The sequence below is a fragment of the Gallus gallus genome, chromosome 2 (assembly GCF_016699485.2).
Source record: "Gallus gallus isolate bGalGal1 chromosome 2, bGalGal1.mat.broiler.GRCg7b, whole genome shotgun sequence".
In the NCBI taxonomy this organism is placed as follows: Eukaryota; Metazoa; Chordata; class Aves; order Galliformes; family Phasianidae; genus Gallus; species Gallus gallus.
This window is the reverse complement of record NC_052533.1, coordinates 43,587,303-43,599,214: the sequence shown is the minus strand read 5'-3', so window position 1 is coordinate 43,599,214 and position 11,912 is coordinate 43,587,303. Positions and strand designations below refer to the sequence as shown.

Sequence of the window (11,912 nt, the reverse complement as noted above, 5' to 3'; positions counted from 1 at the left end):
GGGTTCAGTTGATGGCGGCGCGGTGGCGGGCGGTTTCCTTCTTGCAGGCACGGCCGTTGTCGCCTCGCAGTCGTCCAGTCGCCTTCCTTCCAGACCGCACTTCCCAGGTGTGAGTGCAGGCGGCCCGCTGTGCCATATCCCCGTTAGGCTCCCCGGCTGAAGGCCTGCCGTCGGGGACGGTTACTCTCTTCCCTGTAGCCTCTCGCAGTGCCGCCAGTTGAGACCTTATCTGCAGGTATAGCCTGTCATGAGGTAGCAGTGAAGGCTTCCCTGCCCCATGACTACGATGACTGGGTCCCATCATGCGTTTGTTTTTGACCTTGCTTCTGTCAGACAATTGGAAATGTCTGTATGTCACTCAGCGTGCTATACATTCATATAGTTTGTTGCACGAGTGGGTGATGATGCCTTATGACCGTCGTGAAGGTGTCTTCCATCTGTGTAATGTATACATTTCGGTAATACTATGCGTTGTAGGTGTCAGGTTTGAAGGATTCTTGGGAAAGAAGGAATAAAAAGAAGGGGCAGTGGTCACATGGGTGAGCAATGGAATGGCAATCTCTGCTGCTCTGGCATCTTTGTGAAGTAGAGGATGATGTTACCGTTTCTGGTCTTTTTTCAGTCTCTCCAGAAGAACATAAGGGATAGTTCAGTGATAGGAAAGTAGAGACCTTCATCTGTTCCTGTCTTTGTGCCTTGTCTGGCAAACTGATCGTTGCATAATTGCCCATCTGTTTTCACAGTTAACTGGAGGAAAAAGATGTTCCTTCTACGGTTATTCTGACTGTACCTAGCTCTTTGCTTATTGTGAGATAAAATCAAGTTAATTTGCATTTGGTGTTTGTTGGTGTGTTTATTGGCATGTAGGCGTGTGTGTTGCAGGGGTGTTTCACAAAATGCTCTGTCTAAAGACTTGGGAATTCTCTGGTCTCACTTTGGTATTTAGTTTGTCTTATGAGCTTTGTGTCTCAAGAAAGTTAGTGAAATTGAGCTTGTGGCTTGTAATTAGGCACTTGGCAATAGCACTGCTTAAGCAGCCTTCCCCTCTATCCTTATTGCTGTACTATCCTCTGCAATATGCTGGTTTTTTTCTGTGGTTGTTGGGTAACTACACTGAGAACTGGTCTTGTTGAAGAGAAAACAACAGTCTTTTACAAACAAAATGAAAGAAGTTGGTGTTAAGATGAGAACAAGCAACTCCAAATGGTGGTGACATATTTCAATTGTTAGTTGGAAGAGCTGTACACTGAATGTGGAGTTGGTTGGGAGGTGGAAGAACTCACTATAAAGTGCTCATTGAGTACTAGGTAACAATATATTCCGGTTTGGGAACATTTGTAACAAATGACAAAGGTTTGATTTGTTTCACTGTGTTAATTAAACCATATAAAATTGTTGAGACAAAAATGGTAGTTATAAGCTAAACTAAAATTTTCTTGTGGAACTCTTTGACTCCCACAGTTGGCCAATGCATTTACATGGCTTTTAAGATGGATTGTTTCCATCCATGAAAAAAACTAACGCTAACCCCTATAACTGGTAAAGCATCTTAGTACTGTTAGGAATGCTAATCCCTGTGGGGTTCTTTTTCTTTGTTTTTCTGGTTATGCTGATTAAATCATTTATTTATCAGTATTAAATTACAGGGTAACAAGTTGCAGAGGAAACCTGCCTGGTATGCCCTTAAGCAGAAATGGTAATTTTACTTGGTAAGGCTTTCAGTTTAGAATAATTTCCTGTATCCAGCATTTTAATACAGAACTTAAAATCTAAAGTTTGGTAGCACGATTTTTATTTACAGGTAAAATATTTAGTATCTGTAGTTACTGGCTCACCTGTAACTTATGGAATGTGTGAAGAGTTTTGCAAGTGGAAAATAGTTACCACTTTCCAAGGAAGGTTTACATCCTTCCAGCAAGATCAAACATAATTTCTATTTTTAATTATAATTGGGAGCGTAAATGCAATCCATCAATGATTTTTAAATTTGATTGCTTCCCCTCTCTCCCTTCTTCCTTTAAAGGTTTATCTATCTAAGAAAATACCATGTTTCCAATCCCTTACCAGTGAAGCATCCTTCAGTATGGAGAACTTTATTCTTTATGAAGAGATAGGAAGAGGAAACAAGACCATCGTTTATAAAGGAAGAAGAAAGGGGACAATTAATTTTGTTGCCATTCTTTGCACTGATAAATGCAAAAGAGCTGAAATAACAAACTGGGTAAGTAATATTTTCCTGCTAAGTTTGTGGAAAGATCAAACTTAAAAAAAAATAAATAAAAATCCTTGTAGGAAGAAAAATGCCAAATGTTTAAATCACATGCCTTAACTCATTTTTACAGGCTTACTGTTTCTATGATATGTCAAAGCACCTTTTATAAAAATAAGTGTGTAGTGATTGACTTTATTTTTCTATCAGTTTTGCAAATCCAGTCATAATACTGCCTTCTTTCTACTAAGAAGAAATTACTTTTTATGAAATAATAGTATTTTAAGTAGATCAATTTTGGTTTGTAAATGTTTGGCAAAGTTTTAAACATTTGCTTTCTGCATAAGAAATGATAACCGATACAGTTAAGCATTTCAAATATTTTATTTTTGCAGTTGATAAATTTTGTTTAATATTCCTTCTCATTGTTTTTATGATCGTTTATTTGGTGATTCATCAGTCTTCTCCACTCAAACCTTTTTTCCCTTCAAAGCATATTCCTCTTAGAAAGTCCTTAGGGGGTACCTTGCATATGGCTCTGGCAGGATTCGGAGACATGAGGCTATGCAGGTGTGGTAGAAATACAGACTTTCAGGGACCCTTAGTGATTGCTTTTGCCTGATAAGATTGAGGGGGAAAAACTCTTTATTTTCCCTTAGTATATTTACCATATTTTCTCACAGTTGTCTTCTCACTGAAAAAGAATGTAGATCTCCAAGCTTGACTTCATATTCTCATTTACAGTCTGTTAGTAGCAATGCAGAAAAGTTAAACAGTGCTTATAAATCTATAGTATCTCTGTTTCATTGCTTGGGAAACTTTCTTATATTTCTGAAAAAGGTTCAGTAGTCCAAGGTCTGTGAGGAAAGTTATCTGTTCTCAACTTACATGTAAAATTTATTTGAGTTGGAGATTAATTTTTAACTATTTAGTGTACTGGACTAGGCACAGGAATGAGTAGGTGATCTAGCATAAACCTGTGTTGTCTCCATTCCTCCTCCAATCCATATGTATAAGATATTTTTCCCCATTAATAATGTTAAGAACTTTGTTCTAGGTTCGTCTGACTCATGAAATCAGACACAAGAATATAGTGACATTTCACGAATGGTACGAAACAAGCAACCATCTCTGGCTTGTAATGGAGTTATGCACAGGTAAAAAGCTCTGATGGATAAAAATAAATATATTGTACAGATATTTGTAAGATTTTTTTTAAATTATAAATGCTTCTTACAAAAAAATATATATTTCAATCTTTGAGAAAAGTTAAAGCAGGTTATATATATGTATGTATGCTTAAAAGTGTTGGCTTTTAAAACATTTTTAGAAACCCACCAAACAAGTATTTCTCTTCTACTTCACAATATATGTGAAATATTAATTTAGGTGTCCTAATGTTAGCTTCTCATTGCTAGGGGAACTTAAAAACAAATTGTGAGTAATTGGAGTGTAGTTATCTAAAATTTATTTAAGGAAAGATTTATGTTAAGACATTAATCTGGGAGCACTGAGAACCCAAAACTGTATTAAGTAATTAATGGAGTTTTGGTAGCGTAGCATCAATCTTTTAAAGAACTCTTCTAAAGCTTTCTTCAACTGTGACTGTATGTTTTAAGCAGAAGATAGTAAGTATGCTTTCCTCCATGTAGAAAGGAAAGGCGATTGTGTAAATGAAGTATGTTAATGTTTTGATATGTGGAGTTTGTAATATTGGCTCTTACTATGAAACAAACTGTTTTTTTTTTCTTTTTTCTTTCTTTTTTTTTTCTTCCCCCCCCCCTACTTAGAATTATTGGAGAAGCTACAAGACCTGAAAAATAATCAGGTCATTCTTTCAGTTATTAGAATTAAAGTTAGTTGGCTGATTTGGAGACCTTGTTCTATTTGCCTGGTTTAACAAATTGGCACGTATGTAATTTATTAGGCAGACAGACTAGTGTTAAGAACAGTTAAAGCAATCATTGTGTATTGGATCTTGCAGTATTGCAGTGTGGGGATAAAGTTCTTAAAAATTTGAGAGAGGACTGGTTAAGAAGTTTATCCTTTCTAAAAAGACATTGATTTCAAATAAAAGCTAGCAGTCTGGGATTGTATACCATCCCCACATCTGACTAAGATAACACTGGATGACCTATTGCTACAGGCCATCCAAGTGCCATCTCTCCATAGTGTGAACTGTGGCAGTTAGCAAGCAACTTATGTAGCCCATCTCTGCCAGGCATGGGTACTTGGCCTTGTTAGTGTGTAAATGGTTGTCTGGACTTCATCTCTCCCAAGAGTGGATGCCTGCCTTTATGAATGCTTATGTGATTTTTTCCCTCACTTCTCTTTACTTTCCTCACTTCTCTTTACTCAAACAGTGTATGAGTGAGTCTCTGCAATCACTTGGCAGAGAGCAGGATTGCAGAGGGATAAAAAATCTCCCTGAATGTTCTCTCAGTGTGGTCTTAGTTAATAAAGCTTCTGTCTGACCTGCATCAAATTGTATTTGTATCACTGTGCACTTGGAATCACTATGTTCTCCCACAGCAGTTAGCTTCAAGACATTCTTAGCAGCAAACGTACTTGTAAATAGGATGAGAGTTGAATTTCATATTAATTTTGTAGAGCCTTGAAAACTGTTTTTGATACTTGCCTCACAATGGCAATGTAGCATACTTTTGTGTTGCTGATTTCATTATAAATTTTTCCTGATATATCTATGTAGCCATCTAAAATACATTATAAAAGTGTTAAAATGTTGGAAAATTCTTTAATAAATCATATGTTCTAAGGGTATGACTGATTTTTATAAACAACGTAAAAAGACTTAGAGCAACCTTAAGATTCAACATCACTGAGTTATTTGGAGAATAGTGTGGTGAAAAGCCTTTGCGTCTCAGTATTTGAAATGAATTAGTAAGCAAAGGAGGAAGAAAAAGCTCAGGAAATTATGTGGTTTGAAATAAAATATTTATTATCCTTCTCCACGGACCCCAGAACCCTGCAATTTTACTATTTTTATTGTCTGTGAATTCAGTGGGAAATTCCACGTCATTAGTTCTACTGTTGTTCACAGAAATTGATAGCCTGATCTTGGTACTGCTTAGTCTTGTGGAGAAGGCATCTGAATAAACCCACTGGGTTACTATTGCATTGTGACAGTACGAGTTTCATGTTTTCCTTTCTGCTTCCTTTGTAAAATACATCAATATGAAAGTGTTTTTTTTTAAGTCATGCACTCAATTTAATTGTAGTGAAAGTTTATATCACAATCTTGGAAGTAGATTTTTCTTTCCTATACATCTTGATATTTTTAATGTGTATTGGTAATGATTTTTTACTTGACCATTTTGGAAGACTTTCAGTATGTCATTGTGCATATAAAGCAAATGCCATGCAAGTAATTATTTGCTGACCATGTGTACACATATTTCAGGTGGTTCTCTAGAATCAGTTATTGCTCAAGATGAACACCTACCTGAAGATGTAGTGAGAGAATTTGGTGTAGATTTGATTACTGGTTTACACCACATTCATAACCTTGGGATTATCTTTTGTGAGCTGACACCTGGAAAGGTAATGAGGAGTATTATTTATAGCGAATATCACATATTACTTTGTATGCAACGAGCATTTTATTCATATTGTACTGCTTTTGAGAGAATTACCTAATATTGGAAGCCAGTTGCATAACAGTAATTCTGTTCTTGGTCTTGATTTGTAAGAGGTCAAGTTGCCCTTCTGTCTGAGTTTTCTGTAGGACTTGCACAGTTATGCTTGGTTTCTGTCATTTGTGGGTAAAAGAGCAGTAAATAGAAGTGAATATGTAAATAAAGCATAATGGAAATGCCTCTGCATTTTTCTGAAGAAGAATGTGTTAAAAATAAATAAATAAAAACTGTAAAGTACTCTTTTGAACACAGAATACAGAGTGCATAAGTAAGATTCTCCTCCCACCCCTCTGAGTGATTTTTTTTTTTTTTCCAGACAATTTTTGGGGGGTTATAGAGATTTGAATTAGGAAAACAATCACTGACTACACAGAAAAAATTATCATTATCAAAATTGGTTTTTGTCCAGCATAAAATTAAAGAAAAATCACTTTTCTTTGCCTCAAATGAATCAATGTTCCTTTTACTATCCTTTTACTTTACAACACATTTTTACTTGAACCCTTATTTTTACTTTCTATTCCACAGTAACATCATCTGTCATCATTCATTTCAGCTTAATAATGAGCGAACAAAAATGTGAATGGAACCATTAGAACCATAGAATCTCAAGGTTGGAAAGGACCTACAAGATCATCTTGTCCAACCGTCCTCCCATTACCATTGCTACCACAAGCCATTAAACCATATCTCGTAGGTCCTCATTCAGACTCCTAACACTGCCAGGGACAGCTACTTCACCACCTCCCTGGGCAGGTCATTCCACTGCCTAAATGGTTGTGTTGTCACTTCATGTGATGTTTTTGGTTATGAGAAAAAAAGTGATTGGTTTTGACTTAAACTTCTCAGTGCTTTTAGATATGATAGTGATCATCTCTATTTACTTAAATAATTAAATTATCGTGATTTAATATAGTTTGTATTGGAAATTAGTGTAGTCACCAGTGTTAATATCTAGTATGCTGGATTATGTTTATTCCTCTAGATTCTGCTGGAAGGGCCCGGCACTTTGAAGTTCACTAACTTCTGCTTGGCTAAAGCAGATGGAGAAAACTTGGAAGAATTTTTCGCTTTAGTTGGATCTGAAGAAACAGGAGGAGATGTTGTTGAAAGCACTCCACAAAGACACCTGAAAAACAGACTGCGAGGTATGATATTTTCGTAGCTAAAATTAAACTAAACAGACAGAATGAAAGTGGGAAACAGCTGTTGTTATGCGTAATTTTTGAGAGGAGACTGAAAGAAGGTAGTTGATCAAAATTCTGATGTGGCTTACTAAATTCCTAGAGAAACAGAATAATTCTGTTCTGTGAACATTTGTACATATTAATGTGTTGGCCCGTGAGTGTGATATGCAAGTTTTCTTTAAGCAGATTTTACATATTCTGTATATAGGGAATTATTTTTTTTCCCAAGTAGGCTCAGAACAAAAATTTTGCTGTTAAGGAAGATTGTTGAGAGGAATTGTAACACACAGAGGGAACAACACCTCCAAGTGAGGAGAAAGAAGAGAGACTGTTTGGAAGCATATAGTCATAATTCTAAAGACAGTTTAAGCACTGGAAAAATGTACTTCTGTCATAGAATGTTTGATAGATTAACAGCTGCTTACCTTTCTGTCTTGTTCTCATGTTATTTTTGGATTGAAGCTTATATGTAGGCAGTTGTAAAATAATATAGTATGTAAGATTTCCATGTAACTGGATTATTTTAAATTGCTTTTTGCAATTGACATCCCATACCATCCAATATACAAACTGCATTTCTATCCTGAGCAAATATATATGAATGCAATCTGAAACTGCTCAAAGTAGTTAGCGAATTGAAAATGCTAATTCTTCATTTGGGTTTGCTAAGGAGGCTTAATCAAATTCACTTTTTAATGATAACTGATGTGGATTTAAAAAAAAATCTGTGAAATACCTTTGGACCTTGGTGCATTTCAGATATTACCGATGTAGTATAAGTAGTAGAATTATAAAAATAAGAAAATCACTAAAGCTTCAGAAATGCTGAGTCTTAACTGGCTTTCCTAATTGTCAAGATTATAATTCTCCTACTTAGCACATATAAAAAAAGTATGTGCTGCGGATGGTCTCTCTAGGGTCTACGACTAATTTCCATTAAATTTATGTTAAATGTATGCACAGTTCAGTAAGCATTATACCTAATTGCTGCTACTTTGACTGGAGATTTTGTATCTATTTAACTATTAACAAACTGTTTAATAATAGTTTAGAGAATGGCTTTTTTGTTTTTTGGCACAAGATTTTCAGCATGCTTTTTGCTGCCAATGGTCCGTGTAATTTCCAGTATGATTATTGTTTTAGTACCATTTACATAAGAAAGATTGTTTATTTTTGAAGTATGAGAAAGTTGTTACAGTGCTTAAATTTCCACAGAAAAATCCATGTAAATCCAGTAGGCTACAACTGCTGTGCTACATTTTCATCAAATAAGAAAGCTTTAGAATTTTGGTTTTATTTCTCAGAATCTTTCAATAGTTTGTGTCTTAGAGCATCTCAGAGACCTCTGTTTTCCAGATAATGAGGCATCATAGCAGTTGCTGTTATCTGGAACAGTGGAAATCTTGGCAACGTGTTACGGGAACAAAGAGGGCTTTCTTAATACTGTCTCCTGCAGGTAGCACCTACTGCAATTCTGGAGGCCAAGATCAGGATTTGTTGGTTTTTTTTTTTTTCCCCAGAGGGAAATGCAATTATAATCTCTTCCCTGTTACCTTTCAAATCAGCTTTTTCTAATATATATATGTTTAATAACCTGTTGTCACATACAATAAATAAAATGGATAGCAAAATCCAAAATAAGCTTCTTAAAGGATTATGGAATTTACATTTTTTGCTGAGATTTTGTCATTTTTATGGAGATTTTGGAGAAACTAGTTAGTATTTAGAATAGGTATAACTAGATCAGTGATCTAATTTATGGACCTTGTTTATTCTAACAGTTCTCTAATTTCATGTGAGTTAATGTCTTAGGATATCTCTTTTTTATAAATGTAAAACCTGATGTAACCTAACAATTTTTGTTAATCACACGAGATTTATATTGGTTTAATATACTCAATTGGCCTGGCTGTGGAAGCTGTCAAGACAAATAAAAAAAAAAACTTCTATCATTAATCATGTTAGAAAAGTATAAGCACAAACCCAGCAAACCAAGTTGATTAATGACAGTGAAGTAAACAAGAAAATAGCTTCTGCAATCTCATGTTTCATACCTCTAAGTGAAGATTCTTCCCACACTTCAGTGAGTTAGAGGTTAAGTTTTAGGTGTTCTACAGGATAAATGTTCAATTGAGTGTATTTGTATGGTATTTTGTAGGCTCTCCATTATACACAGCTCCGGAAGTAATAAAGGGAGGAGACTTCTCCAAGTCCAGTGATCTGTGGTCCTTAGGATGTTTACTTTATGAAATGTTCTCAGGTTGTAAGTTTGTGTATTTCTTTAATATCTATGATAATGAAAACCTACTCTGTGATCCCATTTTAAATTCTTGTTTACTTTTTAGGGAAGTTCAGACAGATATATTTAAGCGAGCTTTTAAAAATTTCTTGAAGATACATTAAATATGCTTAAGAAAAACAACTTATAAAGCAATCAACTGAAGTAATGCTATTAAATTGTACTTCTGACTGAGTTCCAAATGTAGTGACATTAACCAACCTGTATTCCTCAGGTACCATGATTTAAAATTGTAGCAGTACTTGTGTTCGGACAATGCCCTGTTCTTAATCTCTTCAGTATTAAATTCTGGATGCATAATTTGACTTTTGAGGGAGAATACTTTAACTACTCTAAAACTAGTCATAGGCTTTCCTGCAGATAAAGTTAGCATTGCCTGCAACTGGAAGGAAATTTTCAATGCAAAAGAATTACAGTGCAGTATTCTGAAGTCTTAGACAGTACACAGATCTGTTGGATCAGTATACTCTGCTTTGACCTTCTGTGGCTGATGTCTCGTTGTTTCATACAGAGCATTCATGATGGCCTACCTCAAGCTGTCTTTAGAACATGTTCAGTCCTTGGTATCTTTGGCTATTCATGGTAGAGGAATTTAATCCAAGGATTTATTTTTAAGTGAACCTTTAAAATAGAATTCAGATTAAAGATGTTTATTGCTTTAAATATTTCCTTAGGAAAATGAACTCATTATATATAATTGCTCCTGACAGCCATTTTGAAGTTTGCATAACCTGAGAAATAAACTTCCATTTGTTTTTAGGAAGACCACCATTCTTCTCAGAGAACTTTTCAGAATTAATTGAAAAGATTTTATATGAAGATCCGCTGCCACCTAGGCCAAGGGGTAATGTTCTTTTCTTGTTGAATGAGAGAAAATGAATCAATAGTAACAGTGTTTGCTTTGCAGTGAAGCTGATTGCAGGAATTGCTTAGCTGTCCAAAGGGAATGTTACCATTCCTTTCCTTTGCTATGAACATCTTCCATTAATGATAAATGCTTGCATTTCTCTTGATAAAACAAGTACATCATTTGGTGTTAAGGATTAAACATAAATTCTGGCATGGAATTTTTGAAATTTGTTATTCAAGGCATCAGTGGTATTCATGGAGATGCTTCATTAGTTTCTAATTTCAGTTCAAAGTAGTATAGCAGAAAGGTGAGTTAAAACTGTTGAGTTGAAGTTAAGTTGAGTTGAGTTAAAACTGTTACTTGTTTCAATTGTAAGGGAAATTTTATTTTTGAAGCAAATAGATCAATTTTATTTCATGACTTTTAGCTCTCAGTAGTCTTTCTCAGCTAACTATGAAATCTGGAAACCTCTTGTGTAACATGATGCAGTAATAGTCCTCTTAAAACCACTATGGCTAGGGTAAATTTCAATTAACACAATTTTCAACTCTACTTTATTTTCATCTAATAGTTATATGATAATGGGAAGGTTCATATTTTTATATGAAATAGAAAAATATATGAATTTGTGAGTATATAATAATATAATAATAAGTGTATATTTTTTAAAATTAGCTTGACCAAGTATTGCTTCTTCATCATCTTTTTGAAGATATATTTAGTATTTTTAAGGCATTCATTTTTTTTTTCAGCTGAAATTGGTGTTAAATAGAACTGCTTTAATGTCATCTTCAGATAATGATTTGATTTATTTTGTCATAGTTGACAGTTGATTCTGTTGTCCAGTTCTTGTCTTTTTAAGTCCTTCTATTTTCAGATTCTGCTTCTCAGAAACCTTCTGCAGAGTTCATTAGCTTACTTGATGGATTGCTTCAAAAGGATCCTCAGAAGAGGTAAACCGGTTGTTTGCATTGCCTTTTTCATATCTGGAAAAAAATAATGACTATGATACTATCAGGTGACAACGAAAAAATAATTTTCTCATTCATAAAAGAAGAAATTGAGCATTTTCCCATGAAAAACTTTATTTAATCAAAACATTAATTCTGTATAGTTTTCTATTTTCATATGTGGTGTTAAAGAGGTAACTGTTTAACAGGTATGATAACTTTTAAAATTGGATGGCTTTGGTTTTCCAGAGCAATGGGCATATCTATTTTATAAGACTTTAATTTACAGATATTACGCTTATATTTTTGTATAATGTAATTGTTTATAGAGTAATGTAAATATTGGGACTGGCTAAACTGTTTCCTTCATCTTTAATCTCATATCTCTGTGTTGCGTGAATGATCCACTTCAGTTTTAGGCAAAGCATTTCTTCTATAAGATAACTTATTTGTTGACCGCATACCAACTAAGAACAGTAACAGTTGCTTCATAATATCACTGGATTCAGGATCTAGCCTGATATGCTTTTGTAGCTGTACTTTGCCACTGCTTTTTCAGTTTGTCTATTGCTTTTCAAAAGGCTCAATTGGACAGATGTATTGCAACATCCATTCTGGAAAGACTCCCTTAGCCATTGTGATGGTGATTCTTCAGACAGCCAGGGCTCAAGGTACTTAATGTTCTAGCAGATGTCTTCCATAGTATAATATGAACAAACAAATAAATAAATATTACAGTTTTCAAATATTTATCTGTAAAT

General features: G+C 34.6%; 1 protein-coding gene across 4 annotated transcripts in view; it reads left to right on the top strand.

Moving 5' to 3' along the window:
• Positions 1–11,912, top strand: part of ULK4 (unc-51 like kinase 4) — a 219,601-nt gene continuing 207,689 nt past the window's right edge. For 3 of the 4 annotated variants that reach the window (XR_005857729.2, XM_025147506.3, XM_418812.7), the window contains exons 1-9: positions 1–107; positions 2,024–2,221; positions 3,267–3,366; positions 5,631–5,770; positions 6,851–7,013; positions 9,211–9,312; positions 10,112–10,195; positions 11,079–11,154; positions 11,733–11,822. Coding sequence is in view for 3 of the 4 variants with exons in the window: in XM_025147506.3 (XP_025003274.2) it covers positions 12–107; positions 2,024–2,221; positions 3,267–3,366; positions 5,631–5,770; positions 6,851–7,013; positions 9,211–9,312; positions 10,112–10,195; positions 11,079–11,154; positions 11,733–11,822 (1,049 nt within the window). In the remaining variant the exon portion in view is untranslated. Of the gene's footprint in view, positions 236–2,023; positions 2,222–3,266; positions 3,367–5,630; positions 5,771–6,850; positions 7,014–9,210; positions 9,313–10,111; positions 10,196–11,078; positions 11,155–11,732; positions 11,823–11,912 lie in introns of all 4 variants that reach the window. The other variant, XM_004939465.5, reaches the window with a different exon arrangement.